The sequence below is a fragment of the Plecotus auritus genome (genome assembly GCF_963455305.1).
Source record: "Plecotus auritus genome assembly, chromosome: 2".
Taxonomy (NCBI): domain Eukaryota; kingdom Metazoa; phylum Chordata; class Mammalia; order Chiroptera; family Vespertilionidae; genus Plecotus; species Plecotus auritus.
In genome coordinates, this window is record NC_137771.1 from 6,013,117 (window position 1) to 6,033,239 (window position 20,123).

General features: G+C 49.4%; 1 protein-coding gene across 3 annotated transcripts in view; it reads left to right on the plus strand.

Annotated features, from left to right (window-relative positions):
• The window catches only part of PEX14 (peroxisomal biogenesis factor 14), a 134,719-nt gene that overhangs the window by 100,311 nt on the left and 14,285 nt on the right, over positions 1-20,123 (plus strand). For all 3 annotated transcript variants that reach the window (XM_080654616.1, XM_080654615.1, XM_080654617.1), the window contains exon 4: positions 8,626-8,754. In XM_080654616.1, coding sequence (XP_080510742.1) covers positions 8,626-8,754 — 129 coding nt within the window. The remainder of the gene's footprint in view (positions 1-8,625; positions 8,755-20,123) is intronic.

Consider the following 20,123-nt stretch of genomic DNA (forward strand, 5'->3'; position numbering starts at 1 on the left):
CGAGGACATTTATCCGGCCCGCCGGGTGCCGCTGCCTGTCCTGCTTAGCAGCCGACTCGTCCTGGGCCCGCAGTGCGCATAGGAATTTGTTCATAGTTTTTTTTTTTTAAACTATAGTCCAGCCCTCCAACGGTCTGAGGGACAGTGAACTGGCCCCCTGTTTGAAAAGTTTGAGGACCCCTGCTCTATGTATTACAGTAGGGAATAGACAAAATACTCACCCAGCTTAAGGAATTGGGGCAAGGGGTCTTAGGAAAGCTGCCGCTTAACAGGTAGGGAGACTGGGTCTTGACTCTCTCCCACTGCTGGCAAATAGGCACTCAGATATTTATGGATTTGGTTAAGTGCTCAATACGTGTCTCTCCATTAACAAGGCTGACCATAGCAACCAACGCCAGGTTCACTTGAGCTACACAAACAGGTGGTGACAAAATAATTTAGGTATTGACCTACCAGCACATAGTATGTTTCAAGTGTTAATATCAGATTAATATGAGGACTTTAAACAGGGCAATTAATAACTCTAGGGAGTAAGTTGAATACCAAATAATAACTCTTCTGATCGCATATTTAAGATTCAAGATGTAAAATAAACCCTGAGTCGAGCATGGAACATTCACGGCACTCAGCTAAGTGACCAAAGACCGTGTCTCGGTGCCCTGGACTCTAATGACAGGGTTTTCCTCAAGGAACAAAACTACCCCCCCCCCCCCGATTTGTGTCCCGCAGTGGATTGTTTCCTGAATCGGGCTGTTTCGAGTGACATATGAAACAGCGGATGGCTGTCCCTCCCATCCCAAAGCAAATGTTTGTTTTGTTGCAGTGATGGAAACATTGCCATTGGTGAAGCAAATATTTAGAGCTGGAAGAAACACTTCTTCCAGGATGTGTCAAAATAGAGCAGATGCCTGCCTTTTCAAACACGTTTTTTAAAAGCCACCTTGTACTTGGCTGCTGTGGTTACAGCCACAGTGGGTTAAGCGAGAGATTAGAAACTGTGCGTGCCCTTCTAATCCCACTCCTGGGCACACCTCCTCGTCTTCGGTCGTGGTTTTTCTCTTCCAGAAAAGGGATAACCATTCTAAGTGATTTTGTTTAGGATTAAGGATCCCCCCCCTCCTCCAAATATGTTTTTGTTCTTAAAAATAAATGTAGTGTATCCTTTTGCATGAGAAGTATATTCCCACAGAACGCAGTGCAGAAGGATATGAGGATATGCAGGAAAAGTCTGCCTTCAGTCTCTGTCCCCAGCTACCAGTCCCCTCTTCACCCAGACCAGTGTTACCCGTTTCTTATCTATATTTTATGCGTAAAACACACAACGAAAATAGATGTGTTTGCATGTGTGTATGCTTATATATATTTTTTATCATAGTGGTCCCATGTAGCCTCCACCTGGTTTCCCCATGCTCTGTATATTCTTTTTGTTTTTCTGTTTTTGGAAGTGGTTGATTCAAAGACTTTGCTTATTTAACATGTGTTGGCTGTGTCAGAGAGCAGAGGGGAGCAGGCATGGCAGGCTGCTTTTTGCGTCCCCCCCCTCCCCCCCCCCCCCCCCCACACAGTGAAAAGAGCACTGTGCTGGATCGGGTCCTGCCTCTGGGCCCCGTGGGCTGTGGGTAAGCTGCAGCCGGCTCTTTGATCTGTAAAACGGAAGGAAAAGAAAAGAAAGGGAACAGGAGGTAGATCGGATGGCATTTCTTCCAGGGCTGAATTTCTTTGGTTGTCAGAGGTGATTTCAAACCCACTTCACTGCCTCTTCTGAAACGGGAGGGAGATTCAAGAGAAGTGAACGGCGTTGGTTAATTTGGCTTCCTGCGTACGCGCAGCACACCTGTGGCTCACCTGGCCTTTGGCCTCAGGCAGCAGTGATCCCTGGTTATGGTGCCCCTTGGTCTTTAAAGGGGGTGCCTTCCCCGGGGCCTGGTCGGTGCACTGTGGGCAGGTGACGTCGCAGCCTGTTGCCAAGGACCTGCAGGACCCCACACTGCCGCCTGTGACAGTGGCAGCAATATTTGTCACGCTATTAATCCTTGGGAATTGATGATCAAATACCAAAGTCACTCCTCTTTATTTTTGTCTTGAATTTAGCAGAGCGGGATTAAAAGAAAAAACACCTTAGACTATAGACCTAAAAATAGACACCACGAAGCTGATTGGAAGCCCTCCCCGTCTTTCCTGTGAGAGATCTCAATTTGTGCTACACAGAGGGCAGCTCACTTCTGTCTTGTTCACCAGTTATACTACTCCCCAGGGGAGCTCAATAAATTTTATAGGGAAATTTCCTCCTTATGCGGAAGGAGCTAAGCTCAGTGACTGGTGTGGCTGAAATAATTTAGGGCTCCAAGGGAGTACGTCCGCCGTGTGGAATAACACATCAGAAGTAAATGTCCAAAAAGTTTCGATCTTGTTTGAGTTGGCCACCTCATTGATACCACTGGGGCCTGGATCCTCCGACCCCAGTCTGTCGGTTTTGGAATTGAACTGCTCCCCCAAACTTGCATTTAGTTCACTGCTAACCCGGTCCCTCTGTCTGCTGCACTGGCCGTCGCTGAGGAGCTGCCTGCTGGTGTCTGCTGCCTGCACCACTAACTCCATGAAACCTCCTAACTTGGACGTGGCTGAGTTTTCGCATCTTGCTTCTGCTTCTCTGAGAGTCAGAGCTCATTCCACTGAGTCAGGAGAGCAGACCTGCCTTCCCTTTAGACTGAGCGGAGCAGGCTCCCAGCCCTCGGGCTGGCGGTGCGGTGCGGTGCGTTTGCACTGGCTTTTTACTCCGTGATTTATACTCGGAGACGTGGCTGGGTGATAGCCGGTGTCCTTTTGTCTTTGTGTTTATTTTTCTTGCACGTTTAATGCATTTAAAGGATATATTGTCTTTATGGTTCACTGGGATAAGGAGGGGGTTGGTGCAAGTTTTAATGAGAGGCCCCCGCTCCCTGTGTGGCGATGAGAATTATATCCTGGGTTAGATATTTTTCTTTCTTCCCTTAGGTGGCAGGAGGCAGTGTTTTGCTTCTTTTTGAAATAGCATTTTTACCGAACGATCTTCAGAAGGGTACTGAGAGGACACCCGCTTTCGGCATCCTCGGCAACTTTTCCTGCTGTTGGAACTTCCCTCGTTTGGGAGAGGGGACAGGCTCACCTCTTGTTGGTGAATGTACATACCAACGTCAGGATGCTGGACCGGCCTCCTCCTCAGAGCAGTTTCTATAAAAACTCTCTCATTCAGGCTGCTGATGTTTGGAACTAGTTTCCTCAAAAACTGTTTTGCTACTTGGGGATAGTTAATCAGCAGAAAAAGCATTTGGCTCATTTGCTTAATATTTTAACCAAGTGAATTAGACAGGTTGGGGGGCTGGGGGAGGGGATTAGGGATGGGTGGGGGAGGCCCCATAAACAAGGTGATATATAATATTTTTTTTGTTCTCCTTTTAAATAAATACCGATCAGCTTTATGTTCAGAGACAATAGGAGCCGTTGGCTTAAATTTGCAGTTTACTGTATTTATGGCTGTAATATCAAGGTGCTGCCGTCGTAATTTCATGCCCCAATGAGAAGAGCAAGGTCGAAGCAAATGCTTCCATCGGCATCTGCTAACACACTAACTCATAAACAAGGCCCGGCTGGATCAGGTGGCACGGAATAATACAGGCTAATGAAATACAGCACAGCTTTCCATTACTGTTAGTTTTTACAGTGTCGTCATTACGTGTAATTTATGTTTAAAAAATTCAATTTTATACAAGGCACTGGGAAATAGGGGTCTACAGGTCATCCGACGACTTTTAGAGGCTCCGAGAGTCCTTATTGTACTCCTCTGTTCCAACAAAATGTTAATAAAATAAAATAAAAACACCTTTTCCCTTTCCCCTCCCCTAACCTTTTCTGAGAGAGTTGATTTTTCTTTTAATTTGGGGAGTCTTTTTAGCCAGCTGTCTTCTCTGCCTCATCTCCGTCCAGAGTGTGCCCGGGTAGATAACTAGTTGTTCGGAGAGAGGTCACCCCTGCTTGGTCTCCGTGAATCACCTGAGTCCTGTGAACAGAGGGGCTGTGATGGGGAGGACGCTGGCCAGAGTGGCCAGCCTGGAACTGCCGTCCTTTGCCACTGGCCCTCTGGCCCTGTTCCCTAATAAACCTGGGGCTGGCCTGGAAGGTGCTGTCAGGCGTTCATTATCTTGCTTATGTCCCAGCTCTCCCTGACCCTGCTGTCCTGCTTGTTGCCTGACCTGAGAGATGCAGAGAACACTGCGGTCCGCTGTCATCCGTCTTTCTGCTTCACCTGCTCAGGGCCAGGCCCCGTGGCAGTGCCGTGCGGTCCCTGAGAAGCCATGCACAGCCGGTCCCACAGAAAAAAACCAGCCCTCCTCCATGCCCCGTTCGTCTGAGCCCTGGGAAAGGACCCTGCCTCCTGCAGCTCACACAGCCCACCGCCTGGTTTGGGTTTGTTTGCATTTTAACAAAACGCTTAGAAAAAGCACATTTGTTTATCTTCTAAGGGATGAAAATAAGCAGGTGTGGCAGCCCCGAAGCACTCACTTCAGTGGTCCACAGAATGTAGCTCACCTGCCTGTGCTTTTAAAGGGATCCCGCCCTGAAGAAAGTGCTGGAGAAGAAGTCCTTGGCCGGCTTCTGCATAAAGAGAGGCCCCCATAAAGGGAGCTGTTTCTGGAAGTAATTCCCAGGGAACCGGGGGGTCAGGGCCGGGACTTCACGTGCGCAGTGGGGTCTGAACGGAGAGTGTGGCTTTGCTGTGGCCTTACAGGCAAAATGACAGCCTCAGAGCCAGACGCCCTGCTCCCGCCCGCCTGGGACCAGTCCCCTCGGCTCTTCCTCCTCCTCTGCCTGAAGCTAGTGAGTGGATGGGATCCCTGGGCAGGACTTCCTTAGTTTGCTCCCTGTCAGGTATATTTTAATTGTCAGTGTCACGGATGGAGGAGGGCTGCTTGCTCTTGGAGTCGGCAGGCGGCGGAGGTGAGGTTATTGAAGGAGCCCCTACACGCACAGGGCTAGTGATATCAGGTAACGCAGTTGACACCCCAACTGAAAAATTTTAGGTTTTAATAAAATTGGCTAGTTCTCCCAAAGATAGCAGCTAAAGGAAGACTTGGGGCAGGGGAGGGGAAGAGGTTTGCCTGCCACAGACTGACACCCTTAGCTCCATCTCTGCTCAGCTCAGCCCTTGCTCGGTCCCTGGGTTGTTAGATTATTTCTTGCAGATAGCAATCAACTGGAAGGAAGTGTGTGTGTCTAATTTGCATGAGATTATTTAAAACAAAAAAAAAAAAAGGTCTGCATTAGTCAGGGTGATGGTAAACAACGCAAAGAGATGCCTTTTATAATGTAGCCTGTGCCTCAGCTTTCAGAGCCAAATATAATTCACTTACAATTGGCAGTTCCCTTTATTATTCCTTTTAACCTTTTGGATTCTGCAAGGTCTCACTCTGAGCTCTCCGGTGTTTCTCAGCGGGAGCGGGTGGCGCCTGGAGGTGTCGTGTGGGTTCTGTGGCAGCACCTCGTCCCTAAGGGCAAGGCCATTGAGCACCAGGAGCCCAGAACTGGGGAGAGAACGGTGTGTTCAGAGAGATGACCCCTCCACCCCTCCGCTCAGGCTCCAAAAGTCCCAGCTGATTCACCTGAGGTCTACCTGTCGAGTCCTGGCCCTGGCCACCCTCCCTGAGCTGGGACACACCAGAGGAAGAGGCACTGTGAAGGGTGGGCGGCAGCCTGTGGGAGGCTTCGGGTTTATTTGGGGTTAGAATACTAGGATGAGATTAGGTCACTCTGCTCTTATCACTCGGTGCTGTTCAGAAAGTTGCCCAGGTGTCATTGCAGAGAGGACCCAGGGGTTAAGCTCCTGTGGTGTTCGGTAAGCCCTGAAACAGCATCCGTGGGCTCCTCCCCGTGGATGGGGTGTCACATGGGGATGGGAGGAAAGAGGTTTAGTCCTTGTCTAAACCTCCTCCCTAAGACTGAAGACTTAAGACTTATTTGTGCCGTTGTGATGTGACTGCGCTGTAGTGGGGAGCCAGTAGGCTGGAGGTGGAAAGCCCACTTGTCACCCGGCAGTTCTAGGCCCTCAACTCGTATGCTTTGAGGCATATTTTTCACTCTCTTTGGGCCTCCGTTTTTTTAATCTGTTAAATGAAGGCAATGACTGGGATAATGGTTCAGCTCTGAAATTATATTGTTCAGTGAGATCATTAAAATGCTTATTTTTTTTAAAAAAAAAGAAGAAAAATGATTCACTTTATGTAACTAAATCAAAATCCTGACTCTCGGAGGACTAAGGATATCAGACTTCCAGCCAATGTAAATTTAGGGCATCAAATGATAAGGTCTCTGAAAAACAAGAGCTTGGAGGATGTGCTGATGCCCTTTAAACCGCGGCCTCACTCCTGGGCTCGGCTGCAATAATGCAAGGAACATGTTTTATTAGGAAGATGGGCTTCGGCAAAGCTCAGAGCCAGAGGGCAGAACAACGGGCAGGGAGTCCTGTCCCTTTAACCAGCTCCGGCTCTCAGGGCCTCAGCCCAGCCTGCAACTTGCTGTATATTTCCCCAGCGTTAAACATTATCGTACTTGTTTATATTTGAAAGAGCCAAAAGGGAAAAGGAGAATGCAACTGAATGCTCCTTTTGGGAAAATTATCCTTATTTGCAGCCAGCGGCTGACAAGGCACACGCACCACCAGGTTTGTAGAGTTCCGTGGCGCACCAGTGATGGCAGCCTGTGCTGACGGCGCACGGGCCGCCTGCTTCCCCGGTGGTTGATTGCGGACAGGTTAAAGCAGCATCTTTTCTGCTAGAACCCTGACAGGGGTTCCCTTCCTGCCTAGGAGGAGACGTGTTCTCAGTTTTTCCTCGGCTTGTGTGTCTCTCCTGCCCCTGTGCCTGGGAGGCGAGATGATGAGAAAGCAGCCCCTTTGCAATCAGCTGGGGGTTGGGGAGGAGGGACGGGCCCCATCTCGCCCCATATACTCAGATCTAGCCTTTGCATTTTGAAGGAGCTCAGTGCCAGTAAATGACCCTCCTTGCCCCCCTGGCAGCCTTTCCATCTGCCCATCAATCTGCTGAGAGACTTCACAGAGCTGTGGCCTGGCCTGCCAGCCGCTTCACTGTGTGTGCGGAGAAGGGGGAGAGCCGCAGTGTTCAGTGGGGCCACATCTCAGCTGCCCAGCACAGGGAGAAGGGTCCGGGGCCGGTTGGAACAGTTCAGGCTTTCTCCCCAGAAAAGTCTGTGGGGCGGCTGCCGCCCACTCACGCCGGTGCGGAGCCGGGCGGGGAGCCGGGGCGCGGAGCCGGGCAGCACCGTGCTGCCGAGTATTAATGTGCTCCATCTAGTAGCCCCTTGGCACAGAGCGTGCGGCACAGGCTTCGGAAGATGCTGATCCTCAGAACCTCCTGTACTTACGTCATCCACCCCCAGGGGCAGATAGACCACGCTGTGGGCCTCTAATGGAGGGCTGCTGACCAGATGTGGAAAAGCTCCAGGCTCTAGTTTAAAAGCTCCGTGCTGCGGCCGGCCTGGAGATTGGGATTCCCGGAACAGCACGGCCGGCCGGAGCGCTCTTTCGTGGACTCGCAGCGACCTCCCACCTGCCTTTTCCTCTCTCAGTGGCTAGAGCGCCATTGCACACGCACATTACTTCCGAGCGGGCCCCGCGGGAGAGTTTTTCTCACACCGTTTGCCGCACCAGGTTCCACGCTTTGGGCTGGTTGGTGCCCACTCTCCTCCCACAGAGCCAGCGCCCCAGGCTGCCTCGGAAAAGCTTCCGGCCACGTGCCCCTGGAAATGGGGCCCGCCTGGGTCTTGCACCTGCCTTTTACTCCTCCCTGGGTTCCTCCATGGGCAGACCCTCGCCACGTGTTGTAGCCACTGCAGAGGGCGCCCTGCTATTTCCTCAGGTCCCGTGTGCAGCGTGGTGTAGAGCGTCAGGAAGACTAAAAAAAAAAGGGGGGGAGGGATGAAAAACTAGCCAAAGGCGATATAGGCAGCCTGTGATAGGCTAGAGTAATAATCATCTCAAAGTTTGGGCCCGGCCTTGCTTTGATCTGTTTTCTTGTTTTATTTTCTTCTTTACATTCTATATCCCATTCATACTAATCACAGTCAGTCCTGATTTTTCTTTTTATTTCTGCATTTGTCATAAAATAAAGCAAATTATTCCCGTCTTCGGAAACGATCTAGACTAATTAGTCGTCTCACCCAATAATTAGTTTTTTGTTTCCCTGTCTGTTTTCATGCATTATTGTTAGTTTTTTCCCCTCTTTTTTTTAACACCATTACAGATTAAAATGAGCCACATTTGCAGTTGATGGTATCTGTTTTCAGGGGAAGAATGGAGAATTGCAGTACAGAGCGACTTCAAAAGCAGCAATAAACTCAAGGATAAATTAAGGAAATTGAATGAGCCACATTTGGAAGCAGTGTTGAGGCTAATATTCTGTCGCTTAAGGTTAAATTGCAACTGAGAGAGGTTCCAGAGAATCCGAAATCGGAGAGGCAACTTCCCAGGATGCTAGGCGTTATGTGGCTCTCAGGGTCTTTTCTCAATGAAGATTTCGTAGCAGCCATGGGCAGTGGACAGGTACTCACCTGCAATCATGTGCTCTTCTCCCCCAGGGCTGACAGACGAGGAGATCGATGTGGCCTTCCAGCAGTCGGGCACGGCGGCCGACGAGCCTGCGGCCTTGGGCTCAGCCACACAGCTGGTTCCTGTCCAGCCCCCTCACCTCATGTCTCAGCCATACAGTAAGTCACCTGCTCCAGCTCCTGCTTCCACCTTGATTGGATTCAGGGCTGTGGCCAAGAGCAGCGTTCCCCGCTCCCAGACTCAGCAAGCCGGGGAACTGGGAGGCGTAGCCGGCGGCTCCTGGTTTTTTCCAGAAGAATGTGACACACCCGAACCTTCCAGACAAACTTTGAAGTCTGTGACAAAGGTTTAAGAAGAAGAGACGGGGGACCAGAATAAATGAGCTGATTAATGTGTTGTGTCAAGCATTCTGGTTATAAGGAAGAATCTGTCCAAGTACGCATTGGCTCAGTTTCCATTTTCTCAGAGCAGTGCTTTTGCATGTTATTGTTGCTCTAAGAGGAACGAACATGAAGTCTGGATTCATGAGTGCATTCTCGTTTGCTCGCGAAAATAACTTGCCTCCCAATTTTATTTTTTAAAGTTCACATTGGTAGATTTAGACTGCCCCTTCCTTCCTTCCTTCCTCCCTTCCTCCCTCCCTCCCTCCCTCCCTCCCTCCCTCCCTTCCTTCCTTCCTTCCTTCCTTCCTTCCTTCCTTCCTTCCTTCCTTCCTCCTTCCTCCTTCCCTCCCTCCCTCCCTCCCTCCCTCATCCTGGCTGTCCCATGTATATTTATGCAGTGGCAGTCTGTTAGAAAATTTCAGATTAGGTGTAAATGTCCTCTTCATATGTAGTGTTTAATTGTAACATGAGACCATGGCCCACAGGAGGTTTTGTTGTTTTTCAGTAAAAACTGTTTTAGGAATTGAGGTTCTTTAAACTAGTAATAAATGTACACCTCAAATACAGCCAGAACCCCTTCTTCAAGTCACCTGTACAAAGTCAAAAAGGTTAAAATTGACTCCAAAGTGATGAAAAATAGCTCAGTTTTGTGTCTTCAATGTAACTCAGCCTTGGATTTGTCATCTTTCAAAGTGCCTTTTGTATAATTGTCTGTCTCGGAAGTTTTATTTTTTCAAAACATGATTTAAAACGGTGTTAGCGATCAGATTGTAAAAGGCGTGATTTCAACCCCTGCCGCGTGGTCTAGAGCTCCCTTCGGGCTCGCTCTGCCATCCTCCCTGGCTCAGCCCTAGCGGGGGCAAGATCACCGTGCCAGGCAGGGCCGGGCAGTGGTTAGAGCCGCTGGCTGTGTGTGCCCAGCTCTCATTTAGACTGCTGCTTGCTTTGCTCTGTGGATGAGGCTGAAGGGGTGAGGCCAGGTAGCACCCGCCCACGTGCTCTCATCTGTGGTCGCCTTGTCTGACAAACCACTGGTGTCATGTGGCCTGAGACGAGAGGAACATGCCTCGTGGTGAGCCTTGTCCTGCGGCTCTGGAGTCCGTAGCAGCTGCCCGTCGGCCTGGGACCCTTTCCTCCTTCCCGGCCAGCATTCTTCCCCACCCATTGTGTTTGCTTTGGGTCACTAACCCTACTCTGTCTCCTCTTAACCCAAGACCAAGTCTCCCCACTTTCCTCTACTGTGTCCCTGGCCCCGCCGTTGAGTGAGAGTGGTTGAGGACGGGCAGTGGCAGCTGGGGTGCAGAAGTTTCTAAGATGCACATCTGTTCTATACCAGCTGTTTCCTCTGGTGCCTAATACCAAACAGGTCTTTCGGCTACTTGAAAACTTCTTGCTCAGAACAGAGTGTTCTGGCTGATCACAGAGTTGGCCTAAAACATGCTGCGTTTGCCTCCTGTGAGTGGACACCGAGGGTTAAACTGTTCGTCTTTCTGAAAGAGGCAAAGCCTGGGGTGGGGAGGGGCAGTTCAGTCGTTTAAATCATCCTCTGTCCGGATCGCTCTGAGAAAAAGCATTACCCGGTTAGGTATTTAGGTAGGAGTATTTTTAAGAGTCTCCCAGCCCTAAAAATAAAATACATCTTCTTAGAGACAGACGCCTTCCCGCGCCGACGCTGGTGTAAAAACAATGGCAATGGCAATTCTAAACACCTGCAGCTTCAGTGTCACCGGTGAGGGTCATTCCTCTTGTGCCGCTGCCCCGCTCCCTCCAGCTCCGGGCTGCCGCTGCCTCTTCACGTCTGTACTTTTGCCAAGAGGTGTCAAAACTGCTCCAAAAAAAAAAAAAAAAAAAAGCTTGATTTTGATTAATATAGAGAAAGAAGACTTTGCCTGACTGATAATAAAACTGATAAATGACATTTGAATTACTTGTAGCAGTAATTTATTACATAAAATATCTTTTATTTGACATGCGATTAGTTGCTGGAAGCATCACTCAACCTGACGAGTTTAAACACGCTCTAAAATGAACCCCAGTAAAAACCAGGGCTGTCTGCGCCGGCGTTATGAAATACACTAATCCTGGAGTGAGGGGAAATCTGACTTTAAATATTTAAATGATTAATTGGGTTTATATATTTTTTTTACCTTTCTAACCCCCTTAATTACAAGCAAACTCAGGGGAGTTTCTGAACTAGGTGTGCAATCTGCATGCTTATCGCCGAGGCATTGTCTGCGTCCTGGGAGGGATTTATGGCCTCCGTTCATGTGTGTTCCTGCCGGTTTACATCTGGAGCTCCGGCAGCCCTTCCCGTCATGTTTCTTGACTTTTTAAGGACATTCTCTCCCTGAGCCCAAGTCTAGAAAATGGGATTCTCTGGGCTCAGCCCCAAATGCTCACGTCTTGGGCAAGGGTAGCTTTTCCGAGATCGCGGCAAGGAACCTGGTGCCCCGGATTGTCACCTCAGGGCTAGCCCATCCTCCTGCTTGGTGACGGATGTCCTACTCGGTGCTTCTTTTGGTATCTCTGCTCTTTGGTGATTGTGGTTGAGCTTGAGGTGTTAGTGAATGCCAGTGTCAGCAAAGAGAACATGGAGACCTACCAGAATGGTCAGTTCCTCAGTGTTTGTGAAGCACCTACTGTGTGCTCAGGACAGTAGGGTGGGATTTGAAACATGATCTTTAAGGATCTTACTGGGAGAGAGAGGATAAACTCGTAAGAAAAGGATAATAATATAAGTTATGATTTAATGCCAAATTAATTATACAGACAAGAAAATTCCATACGAATACAGAAAAGAGAAGAATGAAGAAGTCAGAGGCTTTGTGAAAGGGGAGGCGGTAGCACCACGGGAAGCTTGGTGTCACGCGGTGTGAGAATAAACCGCTGTGTCGGGGCTCAGGAGGAAGTCGGGGAGAGCTCAGGAAAAGCCAGGCCGAATCCAGAGGAAACGTGACATTCTGTATTCCTCCGTCTGGTTTCTTCTTCTCGATCTGGAAGCAGGAATCAGTGTGTGTGTGTGCGGTGCCCAGCACGGCCCTGAACGGAAAGTCCTGATAAATGTTTGCTTGATTGAGTCGTTCCAAGCTGATTTCTCTTCTTTCCTCCGGAGAGACAAGAAGCAAAGTAGCTTTGAGAGAGAGGCAGGGCCAGTGTGAATTTTGTGGAATAATGATTTTTTTCCTTAGGCCTTTCAAAGACAGACCTACAGCTTCACTTGCCTCTTAAAATAGGATGTAAATGGGGCTGGGGAAAGGTTTTGACGTCTCATTAGAAATCGTGAGAGAGAAAGTGTGTTCTTTCTCAGTGTGTTTCTCTTACAGCCGTATAGCCTTACACACTTTCCCTCTTAATGCACTGAGCGGCACACATCACGGAAGGCCTGCCGTGTGCCGACACGGTGGTAGGCCCGGGCGTGGGAGGGTCAACAAGGCCTCGCTCGTCACTCCTGTCTGGTAAGAGAGGCAGGTGAGCGAATGCAGCAGTGCCTGAGCTCGGCCAGGTGAGGCCAGTGGCTCAGATGAGGTGAAGGGACAGCAGGACCTGGGGGACGACCAGTTCACCGAGCGGACAGGATGGACAAGAGCCTCCAGGCAAACCAGGTGCTGTTGAGAGCAGCGCAGCCTGGGATGGGAGTGTCAGATGAGAGGCCCCGAGAGGGAGGCCGCAGCCAGGCCACCCCCCTGCTGGAAGACCGTCAAAGCACATGGGTTTTTGACTTTGAAACGCATCGTTCATTATTTTTGAGGCAGTATTACCTATGTGACCACATTATTCTTAGGCCAGTGTTAAAATCATTGCATCACCTGGGCAGATGCTGCAGGGGGCTAGGGAAGGCCACTGGCAGGATATAGACAAGGCAGTCAGGTGCTCCCCCCTCCCCCCCGCAGCCAGGGCCAGCCCGTTACTGTTCCTCGGGGCGCGGCACCTCCACTCCTGCAGGGAGTGTCTCAGATGCCTCCACTGGGCTAGGGTGCACTAGGGTGGCCTCCCCCTCGATTGGCCAGCCCCTACTCCCACCACGATGCTCTGAAATGTTTATTCACTGCGAGCTCCTGGAGCTCAGGGGCTTTTTATATTTTTAACCTATGACCTGAGGCTCTGTCCTAGCAGGTGTTCCAGAAATACCCGTTGAAGGGATAAATGGTGATGGAAATGCACTGCAGAACTGAAAGGCTGTCCAGTCACACCAGCAGCTCAGGGCGAGCCAGCGAGGCCTCCTGTGTGCTTGGTCGTGAGGCTGTGGAAGGGGAGGACAGGCCTTGCCACTGATTAACGTGAGGGAAACGCAGTGTTTGGGGAAACACGCGCGGACCAATCCATGCCATGTTGTACGGCGTGAGTGGTGACCAACAACGGAACCCGCGAGTGCCAGCTAGGTGAGGCCCTGGAGGAAGCAGGCTGGAGCTGGGCTCTGAAGGCCTGTCAGCTGGGGCTGGAAGGAGGGCACCCCTGGGGTGCAGTGAGGGCCGGGACGGGTGTGGTGTGTGCGAGCCACTCTCCAAGTGACATTCCCACCGGGAAATGAAGTGGGAGGCCTCCCATTTTCTCTCCCATTTCCCTCTGCACTTTAGCACACAAGTCTCACTTTTTGCTACATAAAAGCTACCGATTTGTATGTGAAAAAAAACTTCTCTGATTTTTAAGGAAATAGTTTAAAACAGCTTTTCAGGGGCCACCACCCTGTCTGCTGTGTTGGCCGTGTGTTTCACCAGGGAGGTGCCGTGTGGGTGCCAGATGATGCCGTGTGTGGGTAGTGACGCGGGCGAGTGTTGCGGGAAAGAGCGGAGTGGCAGAGCCGTTCCCTAGGTTTCTTAGGCCGCGAAAGAGTCTTTGGTTGGTGGCGGCCAGGATTATGCTGTGCTGACAATGCAGCCTGTGTTCGTTTTATAAGGTTCTTCTGCAAATAACAGAAAACCCGAAATAAAAGAGGCTTAAACATAATAGAAGGTATCTCTCTGTTTTGTAAACCTCGGCAGTGCAGGCTCTGATGTCGGGGCCCCAGCTCCTCCCAGGCTCTGCTCCCTGACACCTGGCTGGCGGCATCCAGCTTGTGCTGTGGGTGACTGCTCAGCCCCACTGTCCTCTCTGCCGGCCAACCAGCAAGGGGGCCGGGGTGCAGAGAAAGGGCAAGCTCCCTTCTGAGGACACTTCCTGGAAACCGCCCTTATCACTGCCACTTTCTCTCCATCCGCTGGAACTAGTCACGTGGTCACACCTGTCTGAAAGGGAGGCGGAGAAACCCAGTCCTTGGCCGGGGGCATGTTCCCAGCTTTCCTAGCTGGTGGAGAGCTGGAGTTGGAATAAACACTAAATTTAGCATAATGGCTGCCTCGGGGTGGGGAGGAGCACCTGCAGCTTCGGTGGCGTTTGGGAAGTTCTGCCGGGTAACATAGGTGGGTCTAGGATTGCTAGTTTTATTATTATGCTTCATGACGTTTGTAAGTGTTACCTTCTTTTGTATGTATCAGATATTACAGGAGGCATTTTTAAAAGTTGAATTGGAATTCATAGGTCTTGCTTTTTTCCTTGGTCTCAGCTGCTGACTGAGCAGCGAGAGAACTTAGAATCTACCCTGCTGACTTCCTGTAGCTCCCTTTTAAAAAAAATTCTGGACACACTTTTTAAAAAATCAGCTTTATTGAGGTATAACGTGCAGAAAAGAAAATGCACCGACTTTAATTCTACGATCTGCGTTTTGACAAGCGTGGACTCCCGTGGAGCCATCACCACATTGTAAAACATTTCCAATACCCTAAAAGGTTCCCTCGTGCCCGTCCCCAGCCGATTGCAGCCCACCCGGACGCGGGCAGCCACTGGTCTGCTTTCTGTTGCTTCTGACTAGACTTATCTTTCCTAGAGTTTGATATAAATGGAATCATACAGTATGTACTCGTTCGTGTCTGGTTTCCGTCGCTCAGCAGGATGTTTTTGAGAGTCATCCAAGTGGTGCGGATCAGAAGTTCCTTTTTATTACAAGTGGTGTTGCGTGGTGTGGACGCACCACAGTGTGCTTATCCCTTCGCCAGCTGATGGCCTTTGGGCTGTCTCCAGCTTCACGCTGTTACGAATAAAGCTCTTGTGAATATTCGTGTACCAATCTTTGTACGTTTTCCCCTCCTCAGTAAATGCCTAGGAGTGGAATTGCAGGGTCAGATGTTAAGTGTAAGTTTAACTTTGTAAGAAGCTGCCAAACGGTGTTCTGAAGTGGTCGTACCGTTTTGCACTCCCTCCAGCGTGTGTGAGAGGCCTCGCTTGTTTCACAGCCTCACAGCCGCTGGTGGTGTCCGGCTTTTTCATCTGAGCAGTTTAACGTGTCGCGGTGTCTCAAAGTGGTCTGAGCTTACGGCTCTGTGATGACTGATGACGTGAGCATCTTTTTGTGCTTATTGTCACGTGCATGTCTTCTTTTGTGAAGTGTCTGTTTCAGTCTTTTGCCCATTTTTAATTTTCTTCTAGTTATTGAGCTGGAAGAGTTCTTTAAGTTTTCTGGATTCAGGTGCTTGTCATATTTGTGTATTGTTAGTATTTCCTCTCAGTCTGTGGCTTGCTGCCTCCCCCCCCCCCCCCTTAACAGTGCTTTTTGAAAAGCAAAAGATTTTAAATGTCATGACATCCATTGATCTTTTCTTTTTCTTTTGCAATGTATGGGTTTTTGTGTCCTTAAGAAGCCTTTGCTTACCCAAGGTTGGAAAGATTTTCTCATAGAAGTTTTATAGTGTCCACTTTTATGTTGAGATCTGTTTCATTCTGTTATTTTTGTGTGTGGTGTAAGGTGACACTTAAAGTTTGTTTTTTATTTTTTAAAATATATTTTATTGATTTTTTACAGGGAGAGGGATAGAGAGAGAGAAACATCGATCAGCTGCCTCTTGCACACCCCCTACTGGGGATGTGCCCGCAACCAAGGTACATGCCTTTGACCAGAATCAAACCTGGGACCCTTCAGTCTGCAGGCCGATGCTCTATCCACTGAGCCAAACCGGTTAGGGCTTAAGGTTTGTTTTTCCCTTTGTGGATATCCAGTTGTGCCAGCATTGAATTACTTGTCACTTTAGTAAAAATTAGTTGTTTATATATACATGGGTCTGGATTAGATATTCTTTAAACAGAGCTTTTGAAGTATATTTTACATATCCTAAAACGCACCCATTTCAAGTGTACAATTCAACGATTTTTAGTAACTTTACTAAGTGGCACAACCATAAATCGGTTTAGAGCACTTTTATCCCCAAATGGGATCCATTGTGCCCTCTTATCGTTAACCTCACCTGCAGCCCTAGGCAACCACTAATCTGTCTTTCGCTATGATATTACCTTTTCTGGACATTTCAACTAAGTGGAATCGTACACTATGCAATTCCTTGAGGCCCGCTGCTTTTCAGAGCATACTATTTTTGAGTTTCATCCATGTTGTGGCATGTAGCAGCGCTTCATTCCTTTTTATTGCTGACTAGAATTCCACTGTGTGGATGCACCACATCCCGTCTCTCAGTTCACCAGTCGATGGACATTTACTGGTAGGTTGTCCAACTGCTGCTAAGGACATTTGTGTGCCGGTCTTATTGGGTGTAAGTTTTCATTTCTCTTGAGTTGCTGGGTCATATGGCAGTTTTATATTTCTGGGTTCCTCTGAATTTTTTTCGGTCTAATCAGCTTTTTTGAAGTAGAATTTACACACAGTAAGAGCAATTATTTTTAAGTATACAGTTTATTTATTTTTTAAGCATACAATTTGATGAATTGTACAGGTGAGTTATAGCTTATGTAACGAACACTACAATTATAATACCGAAAATTTCCATCACCCCAAACACTTCCTCTGTGCCCGCTACATCAGTCCTCTCCCACCTCCTAGTTCTTGTCAACCAGCAATCTTCTCCCTATCACTGAAGTCCTGGCTTTTAGACAATTTCATGTAAACAGGATAATACACTATGCAGTCTTTTGTGTCTGGTTTATCATCATGCATACACATATACATACAGGCCCAGGTAGTAAACATTCTAGGCTTTGTGAGCGACACGTACTTCCGTCACAACCTCCCTCTCCCCTACCCCCATCTCTTGTATGGATATACCACAGTTTATTTATCCAGTGACCAGCTTCCATTTGGGGGTTATTATGAGTAATGCTGCCATGAACATACAAGTCTTTGTGTGCAGATATGCTTTCCTTTCTCTTAGATAAATACCTAGGGAGTGGAATGCTTTGGTCATACCTTAGCTGTATGTTTAACTGTATGAGAAATTGTCAAACTATTTTCCAAAATGGTTGCACCATTTAACCTTTTCAGCAGCAGTGTATGAGAGTTTCTGTTGCTTCACATCCTTGACAACACTTGGTATTCTCAGTTTTTTAGTTTAGCCATTCTAATGTGTATGTTATAGAATCTCATTGTGCTTTTAATTTGTATTTCTCTAATGACTGATGATGTCAAGCATATTTTCATGTGCTTGTTGGCCATTCATATAGCTTTTGTAAAGTGTCTCTTCCAATCTTTTGCCTATTTTTAAAATCACTTTTTTTTAATATTAATTTTATTTTTGGTTAATCCTCACTTGATGATTTTTCCCATTGATTTTTAGAGAGAATGGCAGGAGGGGAGAGAGAGAGAGAGAGAAACATCAATGTGAGAGAGACACATAGATTGGTTACCTCCTGCATGCACCCCTACCGGGGCTAGGGATTGCCCTGCAACCGAGGTATGCACCCTTAACCGGAATCGAACCTGTGACCCTTCAGTTAGAGGTCCAATACTCCATCCACTGAGCCAAACTGGCCAGGGCACCTTGTGTGTGTATGTGTGTATGTGTGTTTTTTAATTAATGAATTGTAACAATTCTTTCTATATTATTAGAGGCCTGGTGCACGAATTCGTGCATGGGTGGGGTCCGGCCTGGGGGAGGGGCTGTGGGAGGTGGGCCAGCCAGCCCCGCCCCTGATTGGGGGTGGGGGAGACTGATCAAGGGCGGGGCCAGCTGGGGGGAAGGGCCACAGGAGATTGGCCAGCCATCCCCACCCCCATCGAGTCATAGTGACCAGTTGTTCCAGTTGTTCCGGTCATTTGGGTCACTTGACTTTTATATATATAGGTAGATGGTTATAAGTCTTTTATCAAATACTAGTGGCCCAGTGTGTGAAATCGCGCGCAGTAGGCCACCTGCCACTTCCGCGGGAGCCGGCGGGAGCTGCAGTGTGTCCATGGGAGCCGGTGGGAGCCATGCCACTTCCACAGGAGGGAGGCGGGAGTGAGCTGCTGGCACCCGTGGGAGGCGGGAAGTAAGCTGCTGCTGCCACCCGCGGGAGCCCGAGGAGGGTGGGGAGGGACCGAGAGGTGCTCCATGCATCTCCTGGTGACCAGTTGCGTACACAGCCCTGCCCACCTGCGTGCCTGCTGCGCACACAGCCTCCTGCTGATAGTCGTTACGTGTGAGGGCGTGACAACCATTTGCATATTAACCTTTTATTATATAGGACTAGAGGCCCGATGCACAAAATTTGTGCAAGGGGCTCAGCCCTCGCAGGCCTGGCTTCGTCTGGAAGGTTGTTCGGCTGTCCGGTCTAATTAGCATATTACGCTTTTAATATTATAAACATATTTTGCAGATATTTTCTCCCAGTCTGTATCTTGTCTTTTCATTTTCTGGATAGTTCCTTTTGAAAAGCAAAAGTTTAAAATTTTGATTAAGTTCAATATATCAATTTTTCCCTTTTATGGTTTATGCTTTTTGTATCTTAAGATTCTTTGCCTGCCCCGAGGTTGCAAAGATGTTTTTCTGTTTCCTTACAGAAGCTTTATAGTTCTTGCTTTTTTGTCTAGGTATGTGATCCATGTGGAGTAATTTTTGTGAATGGTGTAAGGTGAGGGTTGAGGTCCTTTTTCCCTCTATTGATTTCCAAATGTCTCAGCACAAACCTTAATCTCTTTGTAAAAAACTAGTTGACCATATAAGCACGGGTCTATTTTTGGACTCTTCTGAGTTCATACAGTTTAATTAGCGTTCATATTTTTAATCTGTGAGTGAGGATATAGCTATGCCTCAGTGTCCTTCCTGCCTGCAGATGACTCTGCTGATAGCACTGCAGCTCCTGGGAAGTGGAAGATTGCCTTTCACAGGATGTTCGTGTGAAGAGGCCTTGGGTGTTCAGATGTGACTGCCCCACCAACCGCCCAGGTGCTTCTGCTCAGGGCAGAGCTGTAGCTGCGAGTTGCTGTGCTGGGTGGGAGTGTCTCTGACCGCTGCCAGCGTCCCCAGCTCAGCCCTCAGAACCATGCAGCTGATCCCCATTGCTCCGTGCATTCAGCCCAGCAGCAGCCGCGAGGAGCGCTGGCCTGGCGGACGGGCCTTAGCCTGGGGCCTCACTGCGGACCAGCCGGCTTCATCGGTGAATGGGCAGGGCGGCCGGCGAGCAGAGCTGAGGGGGTGATCTGAGAGGCTGGCTGGCTCCAGCCTCGATGAGTGTGGCGGGACCAGCTGGGCTGGCCGGCTTCTGCCGCTGCCTCGCCTCCCCCGTTGTCAGCTGGCACGCTGATGCCGAGGCCTCAGCAGGAGGAACCTGTGGCAGTTTCAGCCCCGTATCGACGAATCTTTACTGGTTTGCGGCGTCAGTGAGTCCCTGACTGTGGTTTCAAGCTTCTCAGCCCCACGCACGTGTTCTTACTAGTACGTGGCGGTGCTTGTTCTCACCTGCCAGGCGAGCGTTTCCCGGGGGCGGAGCTGGAGGAATTGGGGAGTGCTGGTGTTGTAGGTGTCAGGGAGGTTACGGAGCCACGGGCAGCTTTCGTCCCCCTGACTCGGCTGCTGTACACCGTGGATTCACCCGAAACCTCCGAGACTGCGGGTCTCAGGCTAATTGGTGGAATCCGTGGAATGCTAGGGAAGGTGTTGAGTTTCGAAGAGCCCCCTACCCCTCTCCCTGCGACAGCTTGTCCCCCGGCCTCGTGGCAGCCTAAGGCACGGGGCAGCCCCCGAAATGCCAGTGCGGATGCGGTTGCTGCCACCGAGGCCTGTCTCACCGTCCTTCCCGGGACACCGGTGATGTGGTGTGTTGGCGAAGCGCCGTGCCACTCAGCTGGTCGGCTAGTCCTGCTTGTGGGGAAGTGCTCTGCAGAGTTGGAATGTGGGGACAGCAAAAGTGGC